The 12,164-nt window shown below is 42.2% G+C and overlaps 1 protein-coding gene across 1 annotated transcript; it reads right to left on the bottom strand.

The window, feature by feature from the left end:
• Positions 1-300: 300 nt before the first annotated feature.
• On the bottom strand, positions 301-10,489 carry nlk1 (nemo-like kinase, type 1). Its single transcript, XM_056288130.1, has 11 exons — positions 9,632-10,489; positions 9,278-9,407; positions 9,074-9,129; positions 8,253-8,359; positions 6,272-6,357; positions 5,812-6,021; positions 5,573-5,674; positions 4,225-4,311; positions 2,943-3,141; positions 2,001-2,094; positions 301-919 (listed from the first exon to the last, which is right to left on the bottom strand). Exons 1-11 carry the CDS (start codon positions 9,937-9,939, stop codon positions 871-873), a joined length of 1,428 nt encoding a protein of 475 aa, XP_056144105.1. The 5' UTR covers positions 9,940-10,489; the 3' UTR covers positions 301-870.
• Between the last annotated feature and the right edge of the window lie 1,675 nt (positions 10,490-12,164).

Genomic DNA, 12,164 nt, shown 5'->3' with positions numbered 1-12,164 from the left:
AGCAGTTCTGCGCTGTGCATGGCAAAACTTCGGCGTCAAAAAAAAAAACAAAAAAAAACAGGGAATGCCAGAAGATTGGGGCTGGGTGGCTGAAGTGGAGACACGCGACATACTGATGTGGCATGCCATCAAGTTAGTGTCTGCAGACTGGTTGACGAGAACACGCACAAAGTGTTGTGTTTGTGATGAAAATGGCACAGCCTACTGCTTACCCTGGTGTGTGTGTGTGTGTGTGTGTGTGTGTGTGTGTGTGTGTGTGTGTGTGTGTGTGTGTGTGTGTGTGTGTGTGTGTGTGGGATATACTCTTTTTGCCTTTTTTTTCTTCTTTTTTAAACCATATTGCACAGGGCTGGAATGACTTAAAAAAATTCAATTAAGCGATTATTCTAATAAACAGTTAAAAATCATTATTTCTTAACATCTCTAGTAACAGATGAAAAAAACCCAATTGAGCGGTGAGTTAAGTTTTCAAATTTCCTCCTCTATGTCATAGCCTCTACTTCTCTTCCTCATCCTTCAGCAGCATATTTGTTTTTCAGCACCAGAGACGGTTGGAGCATCACCTGCTCATGTCTATAACTTTGAAGTGGGATTTTTCATACTCTTGGGAGGACTTGCAGGTTTCTCGTGTGTTTGGGGTAAGAGGGTAACGTGGCTTCAAAAACAGGGACACAGAAAGGTTAGCCGTTTTCTCCCGCATAGTTGGGTGGGCCGTTCCTCCACCACAATTTTTCACATTGCCATCCAAAATAACAAAAATTAAAAATGAGTAAAAGTCACAATTTTCTTTTCTCTGGTGCTTGCAGATGTCTCGGTCAATTAATCCTTTCTCAAACTGCCGATGCTCCTCAATGGAAAAAGGATGTTCCTTCATCTCTCCTCCTTCCTAGAGACCTTGGAGGAGTGCCATGCAGTGGACCTGGAGAAGGGAAGAAAGGGGAGAGGAGGTTGGAAAGGAGGGAGTCTGGATGACTTTGTCAGACTAAGCAAGTCTATGGGAAGTCCTTAGGGTCAGTCTGAAATCTCCCCGCGCATGCTTCCTATGAAATAGTACACAGCTGGACTGCAAGAAATGTAGTAACAGGGTTCCCACTCATTCTAAGAAATCATTTTCCAGGACCACAATTTCTGCTTGGAGATACATGACAGCCATTGCTCATAGAAGGGCATGTTATTCAGTAATAAATCAGTGGTGGCCTCAACAGTTTCTAAATGGACTGTGTAACTTGAAGCTGGTCACAGAACATCTCACCTAAACTTGGGGGGTATGTTGAAACATGTTGTGACCACATGGGACAAGAGCATGGATTTGTAATATGTCAATGTGATCTCAAAAAAAAAAAAAAAAAACGTTAAAAATATCCCATCATGGCAGGTAAAAATACAATTTTATAATACAACATGACAATTTCCCATGACCTCAATAATATTTCCAGGACATTGGATCAATTTTTTCCATTTTTCAGGAGTATTCCATGAGTTGAAAACTTGTCTATGAATTTACAGGTTCTTCAGGACATACAAGAACCCTGAGTAAATCAGAGTAATTAGGAAATGCAAATATCTACCGCTAAGTGAAGACATTAAGTTAAATAAGTTCTCGGCAAATACTTTAAACGTTTAGTTCTCACAATGGCCATCAGCAGAACACAAGGTCCATGTGCTCCCCATGTATAGAAACACATGGAATATTGTCAGAATCCCTTGTATCATACTGCAGAGAGAATGTTTACACATAAGACTAATTCAGATTTTTAAAAGAATGACGTGCTTATGGATGACGGTATGGGAGATTCAGATACACAATAATAAGTCTACCAATCCACCGGATAGACAGCATCATTCTCTAACCCTCTGGATATAATAATACAGGATTGAATGTGTGCATTTGAGAAATGTCATTGGCGTTATTAAGTGGGCACGCTCGCTCACCAATGCATAAATTAAGGTCACAAAATGTCACTGAGAATGACCATGATGTCTCCAGCCTTTTTTCTTACCTGATGAAGGTCTTGAACGCAGCACTCTGAGGGTTGATGCACAGCGGCACTCGTTTGCCCTGCTGGTGTTCTGTTATGAAGCGATGGATTAACTCTGATGTCAAGGAAAAAAAGAAAAGGGCATTATTTCAAGTATAAACCTTTTTTTTTTTTCCCTGCAAAACACCATGGATGTAAAGTTAAAATCTAAGTGGGATTTTAATGGAAGACAGTTGTAGATAGCGAGGCATCAGCAAGGAAGTCATCTAAACGTATATTAGAGCAGTTCAGAACAGGTATGGTGCAAAGAGAGACTCGTTTGCCACTCAGATAGTCCAGATTTGCCCTGAAATTTGAAAAGGGAAATATTTGCAAGAGTATTTACACAGAACTGTATTCCCTCATTTACACAGAACTGTATTCCCTCATGTCAAATTGAAGTAGCTTGTATCACTTTTTCCCCTTCCAAGTTAATATGAGGTGAATCCAGTAGATCTTGTTTTTGCTGAATTCTACTACTTAAATGTTTGTGATGATTTCAGTTAAGCACATTCAAATCTGGCTGAGAGAGTCCACACTATCCGAACCAGGCAACAGAATCCAGATAGAGGATGGGACTTGCACAAAAAATTAAATTGAACGTTCGACAATAAGGACTGCTAACAGCCTGCGGTTACTAAGATGCCAACATCCGCCAAGTGACTGGATAGTCATCTTTTGCCAGTCATCCGAGTCATTTTACTGTTGTCAGTCATACATTTAAAAAAAAAAACATCATAAATAAATTGTTCATACATGGAAAAAAATGTCAATTTATGGAACCAAAACTGAATATCAATTAGTGCCAAATGGTTTTGTTCACTTGCCTGATCACTTATTTACTTTTCAACAGATAAAGAGCAGCACATTTAAAATGCCACCAGAGATGACATCGGTAAATCCATCCCTGCTCTGGCACCCTACCTTTGCCCTGCCACACAGACAGCAGGCTGTGCTCGTAGCTGTGGCTAAAAGGTCGTTCAGCGACAGGTTCAAAGTCCCGGGTGTACACACGTCCACTGGGCACAGAGTAGCAGCACTGGCACATGCAAGTGTGGTAGCGCAGGCGTCCTTCATCCAAGTAAGGGTGAGAAAGGGCATCGCTGCCAGAGATCCGTTTCGCCTGGATATGGTCCAGAGAACAACAGAGTCACTCACAACAACAGCGACAAGCAGTCATCAATGCGGGGGAACTGAAATGAAGGAGCACTAGCTCTTTCTAGTCCAAGTGCGAAATAAACAGGAAGACATGGCTGGGCGAAGATGAAGAGTACTAGCATGGCTTGGCTCATAGGGAGTGTTTGTTAGGGTTTAGCAGCGTCATCAATGGTGCTTCCAAGAGGAAATCACTCCCAACATGGACATACAAAACCACATGGTTATTCTGTAAGGCTATTAAGTTTAGTAAGCATACTCCCCCAAAAAATATATAAGTTAGGTAAAAACACCAACCTCTCAAAATACTGTGCTAACAACACATTCTGTGATATTTTTACTTTTATGTTGTTGACAAATTGTTGACACTAATGACTTATGTGTTTAAAACACAAGCTGGATGCACTATCCTGTAGGCATCTCTCAAAAAGAACCGAAGCACTATCACTTCATCACCCATTCAACATTCGCAACAGCAAATAAACACAATAAAATTTAAATTGACATTAAATGTAAATTAAATTTTTGTGGGAACAGCTTAACTGCTTTGCATGGCAAGCTGTGCATAAACAACAAATACTAGAAAAATGGTAAGTGTCTTCTCGATTCATTCATATAAAGAAAAATTAGGCTATACTATCTGTGCTTCAAATTTTGATGTAATCCTGCCTTTGAGCCATTTTGGTACTGGAGCAACTTTGCCACCCAGAAGTGAATTTTAAAGTTTTTACTCATGATCATTGTTTTTTTCCCCCCATTCTTCTCATATTGCCTCAAAAGACATAGTCAACTTTCACAATCAATTAGGCGGTTCTCTTTAATGAACAACATGTCCATTTTGGAATACTTCTGATTCTTGATTGTCTAACTTGTGCAGTTGCACTGCAGATATTATTAGGTGAGTGACACGAGTCCATCTGGTGCCGACGGCATGACAAACCCTGAAAATACATTCAAAGTCAAAAACATTAACTCTGCTGCATTTCATCAAGACAGAAAAAAAGAAAAGAAAGCCAAGACCACTGTCCTTCCCAATTTTGTGTATTCTTACCGGATCGAAGACCAGCATCCGGCACAGCAGGTGCACGGCCTCGTGAGTGGCACCGTCAGACAGCATGTACAGTACAGACAGCGATGGCTGGGGGAGAGGGGAAGACACATTAGCCATCTATTGGACACAGCAGCCAATCCAAACATTGAGAGTTTACCATAATCCCCTGGAAGGTTTACTTATGATAGTCGTGACTCCTTTTTTGCAGACATGAATTACATGTTGTCATTTATTCCCCTCCTAGCATATTGTACCGTAGTCATTGTTGTAATAAGCTGTCAGGTTACAATGAATACTCAATGTATTAACACATTCCTGTTGCCATATTGTTTCGCTGGTATACATTTATGTTTGATTTTACAGCAAAACTTGACTCTGAATATTACACCTCTACCATGAGCTAAACATTGCATCTAAACCAGGTGACCCAAGCATCAATCTTCACTCCTTCACAATGACTTTGCCACCGTTTTCTGTGAGTCCTTTTCTTGTATAACCTTGCCTTTGTTTATAGATTGTGAAGCACTTTGTAAGCCTCGGTTTTATGAATAAGCTGTATGACTTGCCGTTATTATCACTGATAACAACAACAACAATAATAATAATAATGTATTATCACCAATTATCATCATCAGGAGACACAGGATGCAGAACCATTGTTAGGACTTCCATGTTAGATTAGGACATCTGGTTGTAGAGGGCTGTCATATGTAACTAAATATGAGAAACACTTCTTAACAGTTGCCAGAAAAGGTTATTGTTTTAATGATTCCTTTAGTACAACAGAGCCCCCCCCCCCTCACGTTTTGCTCTAAGAGAACTGAAGGCAGCTCAGGTTCAATCTAAAACCCTTTCAAATGAACTTACACTGGACAATCTCATTGACCAGATTAAAATAAAGCTTCAGCGACCGTAACCTTTCCTCTGCTACAACAAGTAACATTAGCGGTCTGAGCTGAAGACATCTGTTCACCAGCACCAGCAACAGCCAACTGCTTACTCAATCCACACAGGGGCCAGGAATTAGCAATGGGCTGTACAACTGACATTCGAAGTTGTGAAGCAGGTGTGCTGCCGCATTAAAACTACTGTCGACGAAGAGGCCGATTTTGCACAAACACCCCACCTATTTAATTTAAACCGATAAATAGCCGGTGCACTGCTTCAAGGGTCTTACAACACCCTGGTGAATTGCGATGCATGTCCACATGTGTTTTGTGTGAGGTCAAAGTGGGTCATGGTGGCAAAAACAAGTGGGAGGTGTTTTTTTTTTTTTTAATTATTATTATGATACATCTTTTACTTTAGGAGTTGAGCTGTGTTAGCAGAAACGCCCTGTGGTACCCACCGGTTTGTGAGGCCCTCTCAGGATGTGGGCTCTGGCACCCTCACAGGCTGATGCCATAGCTGAAAGAGGAGGGGTGCCCAGTAGGTCTGTAATTAAGTCCAACTAGGACACACGTGCAGGAGGGAGGGAGAGAGAAAACTGTGAATATTTATAAAGGTGAACACATTTTACAAATTCCTGTTGAGAATACAGATTATAATTGTGTTTGGTGGCTTAACCTTGTCTCCCCCTCACCCCACCTGCTGGATTGGGCTCTGGGCCTGGAAGAGGATTCGGCGGCCCAGCAGCTCAGCAAAGATACAGCCCACTGACCACACGTCAATGGCGGAGCCATAGTGCCGGCTGCCCATCAGCACCTCAGGAGCACGGTAGTACTGCGTCACCACCTCTTGGGTCATGTGTCGCGACGGGTCTGGCTCCTCCACACGTGCCAACCCAAAATCACAAATCTGACCGCAGGATGGATGGGGGCGAGAGGTGGAGAGCGCAGGAAGAGCAGGTTGGGGGAAAAAATTAAGCCAGAGGATGAAACGATGACATCACCTCCAGTCTAACTAGTAGTGTGTCTTTCCTTTTTTCGTGTCTTCATAAACTTGTAAAGGGTGGCACACTATTTGACAGTTTAAAAGGTGTTCAGAGGCCTTTAACAAATGATTTTCAGCTGAAGTTTACAAAAATTTCTAAAGCCAGACATTCTACCTTGAGCAGGCAGTTGCTGTTGACCAGCAGATTTCCAGGTTTAATGTCCCTGTGCAGGATTCCAGCAGAGTGAAGGTACTTCAAACCTGGTGACAAAAAGCACCAATTACCTTTATCCTCTACTTCTGCACGTGTCACAACGACTGCATATTCATCCAACTTCATTTTAGATACAAACACCTTAGCACCATGTCGACTAAATGGATGGAAAAGTCAACTTTAATCAAATTAAAACTACGTGTTGCAAAGCTACTGGAAAAATCTACGATGTGATGACTTCGTGGCATACAGCTTTAAGAGCTGATAATGCCAGTGCAGCTCCACACAGATCGAAAACCAAACAGCTGTTACCTTTTGGCTTCAGACCAAGGAATCAGTCATAAAGTTTTCTGTGATATTCTTTTCACTTTATTTTCCACTACTGCCATGACAGGAAAACCACAGCTATAACATAATGATTTACTCTTTTCTCCAACAATTATTAATCCTACTGCTAGTGCTCTCCAGAGTCTGTGTGCATCCATCACCAGATCGGACCCTGTACAGTGATAATGCTGAATAGTTTGATCAATTTACCTTAATAAAAAGGCTTCAATGGATTAGCTGGGCTTGTGCCTAAATCCAGCTTCTATTGATTTCATTCTTTATTTGACAAAGGCTCATTCATCTCAAATGAGGCAATCTATTGATGTTACACCATTGGACTGTGTTGTAAAGAAGGTCCTGCATGTGATGAATTGATGCACGGCAAGCAGGGAAAAGATGTTTTCACCCCTTCTTGCCAGCTTTCTTTGCCTTTAACATCGTCATTATGCTTCTGTCCAATACATTATAAGAACTCCCAAAACAGGAAATGCTCTTTATAACTTCTGGTTGGGGCACAGGCTCAGAACAAGCTTGTACACTGCCCATAGAGCGGGTGAGATTTAAGCAACTTGCTCAAGAGTATTCGAACAAATATGGCAGCATGGGGACAAAAATGTCATCCATGGCCCTCTGGGTGTGGGGTGACCCCACAAACCAAGTAGGTAATACTGCCACCCAAAAAAAACCTTCAAGCTTCCAAAGTTACAGAGAAATTTGATAATGCAACAACAAAAATCAAGATTCTGCAGACATTTTTTGGTCTGAACAGTAGCAAAATATGCAGTCATTTCTGTCGATTCTTAAACTTGCTTATCACTTAAGACACAATCACACAGGATTGTGGAGTAACATGTACCTGTATCTATCAAATCTCTCCCGACAGTCGTCTGCCATCGTAGTGTGCAGGTGAACAAGCCTATGTACTGGCTGAAGAGACACAAAAGTCCCCTGCATGCCTGGACAGGCTGTTTGGACTGCTTTTTATAGTCCGAAAGGAGGCTTTTGTCTTAATAGATAATTGCTTTCATCTCAGAAGGAGAATTCAGCACCAGCAGTGAACAATGTCATTCATTGTGAAAAAACTGCAAAAACTGGAACTAGATTTCTATATTTTGGTTCTTCATAAGATAGGGCCTGCTCAACTGTTGTAATGATTCTATTGTTTAAAATGAAAACACACAGTTAATAACCATGTCTGACCATTATCCTAATCTGCTTGTTCTACAACATGGCACGACATACTAGAATCAAACCACACTTTGTGATTTCTCCTACTGTATACCAACTACTAAGGTAAAATATCCACATTTCCGCTGTTAAATTGGATCCTATTTGATTGGGGGATCAAAGAGACCATATGAACACCCACACATCGGACGTAGGTGCTAATGAGACGACGGTTCAAGCTTGGAGATGGAACAAGAACAGGTGCCGAAATATCTGTCAGTAACCATCACTTACAATTCCTACACTGTACATTGACAGATTGATTTATGCAAATAGTGTGCCCACTGCATTGTATATTGACTGTACATGTGATTAGTGGCAGTTTAGCCAATGATCCACCCCTGGTGATCCTTGTTTTACCCACCCTAGCTGCAACCTAGCAACTCACCTCGAAGGATCTGGTAGAGGAAAACCTTGATATGGTCAGTGGTGAGAGGCTGAGGAGATACGATCACTTTGTGGAGGTCACTCTGCATCAGTTCAGTGATCACATAGCTGTAGGGTGTCAGCTGTTAAGAAAAAGCTCTGAGAAACATGAACTGACCCCTTCCCAAACAAAAACAAGCCCATCTTTCACCACAAGTTATATGTCTCTTGGTTCAATGGTCACAAAATGTGGCTGAAATCACACAACTCAAGTTTGTATATGGCTCTGATAAATCTTTTACACATAAACTACCACAAATTAATTACTATTGATGGCTTACTTGAAACACTGAACATAAACAAATAATGCAACTTAAACGGCAAAATTCATATAAAACAAAAGGTATGTAATAGGAACTAAAAATTTTAAAACAATTAAATCTTAAAACTGAAAATCTTTTCTTTTCAAATCTTCGTTTGTATTTGACACCACAAACATAAAAAATGAGAGTCAAGTTAACAACCCTAACCCCAAATTCACCAGTGGCCAGTTTTACATCTGCAGTGATGTGCTGAATTTAGACTAGAGACATGTAGCTATATTAAGTGGATGAGATATAAAAAAGGAGGACATGACAGGGACAATTAATAAAAAGAAACTGGGACAAAGGGCATGAGAAAGAAATGTCAGTAAGAGGTATTGCATGCTACAAATGACATTGAATACATAGAAAATGCACCACAGTTTTACTGGACAGACTAAAGGCCATGCTCTGAAATGTGAGGTCAAAAAAGCATGGGGGGGAACATTTGATACCGTCTTCACTGGTATGTGTAGGATACATTTCCTCGAAGCAATCAATCTGCGGAGGCTGCAGAATGTCCAGGGCTGATAACACCTAATGACAGATAAAAAAGCAACATCAATACACAAAACAAACAACAATCTGATGGGTGCATCTCACCTTCTATGCTCACTAAAATGTATGTTCCTTCCTAACCACCCTCTGCCCCCACCATAATTTTCTCTGTTCAGGCCAACATTACATTGTCGTGCTTGAAGAAGCAAAGCATCCTCAGCTCTCTGAAAACCCTCTTGCAGGAAACCAGGTTCTGGAAGACATTGGGCATCTTCTTCAGGGCCACCTTACGACCATCACGGGGGTCTGTAACTGACCTGCAGGGAATTTGAGAAGCACCATTAAGTCACACACACACAAACCTTTTTCGTGCAGGTTTAAGCAGAGAAACCTGCAATGTGATATTGAAAGCAGAGCCTCACATGTAAGTACATTTTGTTCTATGCAAGTTGGCAAGCTTGGCAGTCACTTATGATAAACTGGGCCGTTTGTTTCTATGACAAAACTTTGGTGCCCAATTTTCTTGCAGATATCTGCTCACCAGACAACACCAAATGCGCCATAACCGATGGGGCGGTCCGGCTCCATTTCAGCTGGGCTTGGCACCTCACTAGCCGGGTTGCTGTAAGGCTGAGGTACAGCCGCCCCGCCGCCGGTGCTTCCCCCGAGAGATGTCGGGTGGCGGGGCGTCCCCGCCGGGGCAGTGGGTCCGGTCAGACACGGTGTTGCGCTCAGGCCCGTGGAAGGCGTTCCGGAGGAAGTGTTGACGCAAAAATACTTGTGGCCCAACTCAGAGCCCGGAAACAAGTTACCACAAACTGTCTGCCGGCCTGTACTGTGGAATGCCATCCTATCTCCAAAACCCCGACGGTCAACTTTGTTTGAAAGCCAACTACACCAACCTACTGTAACCCCACCTTATCGCAGATGCAATATGTTTTTCCGATGATCATGACAAATCAGTTTCCTGTGCATGTAGGCGAGGGCGACTTTTTGCTGAACATGACATATAACGATACGCATGTAAACAGCCGAGGTCGAGGTGGAATGAAGCGACGCCAGGTGCGAACGCTGCAGCCAGGAACGAGCTGTGTCGGCTAGCTCCGACGGAGCGACGAGAACATTAAAACACAACGGAGCGGCTGTCTTCGCAAACGCACCCACATTCATGAAGCTCGGTCCCGGTTGCGCCGTGCAGCTAAACTCTGTATCAACTCAGTTAGCTCGGCCAGCTACCTTTGTTTGTGGCGAAGCTCCCGGTGGCTGGTTAAGTCAAGTTGTTCGAATACTTAAGCTAACAGTAACTTAGCCAAGAACACAAGGACTTTTAGATAGAAACGCAAACAGAAAAAAGACGGGTTGTGTTATGTACAGCCCGGTGGTAAGCTCCAGCGGCCTGGCTTCCGCGGCAACTTGGTGAACACGGAGGTCTCAGTGAAGTCCGCTAAAAACCGGGCTAACGTCTCACGAGCCTGCTAACCAGCTGTTCCAGCTAACTAATAACCAATGATGTCTATGACCCATATAGCCGTCGTTATCCGGGCACGGTGACCTATATTTTTGAAAGCCCTTTCCACTGACAAAAAAAAAAGTCAAATTAGCACAGAAATCACGCCAGGTCGCGGACGACGGTAGCTGGGCATCGAAACAAATTTTTGGGATCGGCGTAAAGACGGAGTTTGCAGCCCGCCGCTAACTAATACGCTTTTGCGGCTAACGCTTGCTACACGGTTTGCTAGCTCTGTAACGTTGCCAGCCAGCTAGCGTGAGCTAGCTCTAGGTTGCCCGCTAGCTGGCCATCGCGTCGTAATATCCAATGCAGATATATCCTATAAAGGCACATCCATTCGTCTTTCGGGTGAAGTCTCATCAAGCAGCTTTTTCTTTCTTTAAGGGGTAGTTTCTTTGCCAGTCAAGGGTACTATTCATGCACTCGGTGACGGTTACTGCTTACTTGCTATTTTGTTCAGTAGGAGGAGTTGGGCAAAGCCGTGTGGGGGAGGGTTGGCTCTTTGGATTCACCGGTGTAAACAATACTTTTGGTCCAGAAGGCGAATATTTACAATCAACTGCTATGGCAGTATGCAGTCACCATACATTCAGAGTAAAACGTAGGTCGACCTGACTTGAATCCAGACATGTATTTCTACAGCCTTTTAATACAGTAGTAACGAGGCGCTATGCACTATGCATCAAATACAGTCAATATGCACAGCCACAGAGAATGTGTCACCAAGGTAGCTACAAATTACATGGCAAGTTCAACTTCAAGAATTACAAATCAGCATCCAGATTAAGAACAAAGATCATTATAAGTAAATGGGTTATGCACATTCATTGTCCATGAGGAAAACACACAAACAACACTTCATTAGCCTTGATAAGTTATATAAAATCATATGTACATGATAGCCAATCTAAAAGAGCCAAATATCCGGCTGTCTTGAAATTAATTTATAACGAAGGCAAATTCGGGAACCTATCTTTAAATGTGTTGGGAGCAAAGAAATATGTTATTGTACCATCCGTTTTCTCCTTAAAATCCAACAATGATAAAACATGGAATAAAAACTATTTAAAAACGACAAGTGCCTTATAAAACAGTGACAGGCTGTGCGGTTGAAATGAAACAAAAATCTACAATGACATTATGAAATAGCGAGTCCATATGAACAAAAATCAACACCAGTTTTACTCTTTAGCTCACACTGAGGTACTCTTGCCATCTCATCCTTTTTTTCTCTTGACTTTGACACATCTGGTGTAGATCAGGATGTCACTTCTCTCTGTGAGGAAGACGGTGAATGTATGATCGATGTAAATTCCTTATAAGACCTCAAGTAAGCTGAAGGAAAAGCAGATTCCATGACAAAATCTTGCAGGTGTGGGCCCGCTGTTGGAAGTTGATGAAGAAATCTTTTGGAAAAGGGAAATGTAAGCAGTTATTGTTGAAAAGGTTTAAGGCATCATACAAACACTAAAAACCCATACACAATACATATGTTCACACATACCTGCTCTGCTGTCTTTCTAGTCCTTTCCCTTATATATCCTCTTCCCGGTGCTCCTGATTA

The sequence above is a fragment of the Lampris incognitus genome, chromosome 10 (genome assembly GCF_029633865.1).
Source record: "Lampris incognitus isolate fLamInc1 chromosome 10, fLamInc1.hap2, whole genome shotgun sequence".
Lineage (NCBI taxonomy): Eukaryota > Metazoa > Chordata > Actinopteri > Lampriformes > Lampridae > Lampris > Lampris incognitus.
Note: the sequence above shows the minus strand (reverse complement) of the source record. Positions and strands in the feature narration are given on the sequence as shown.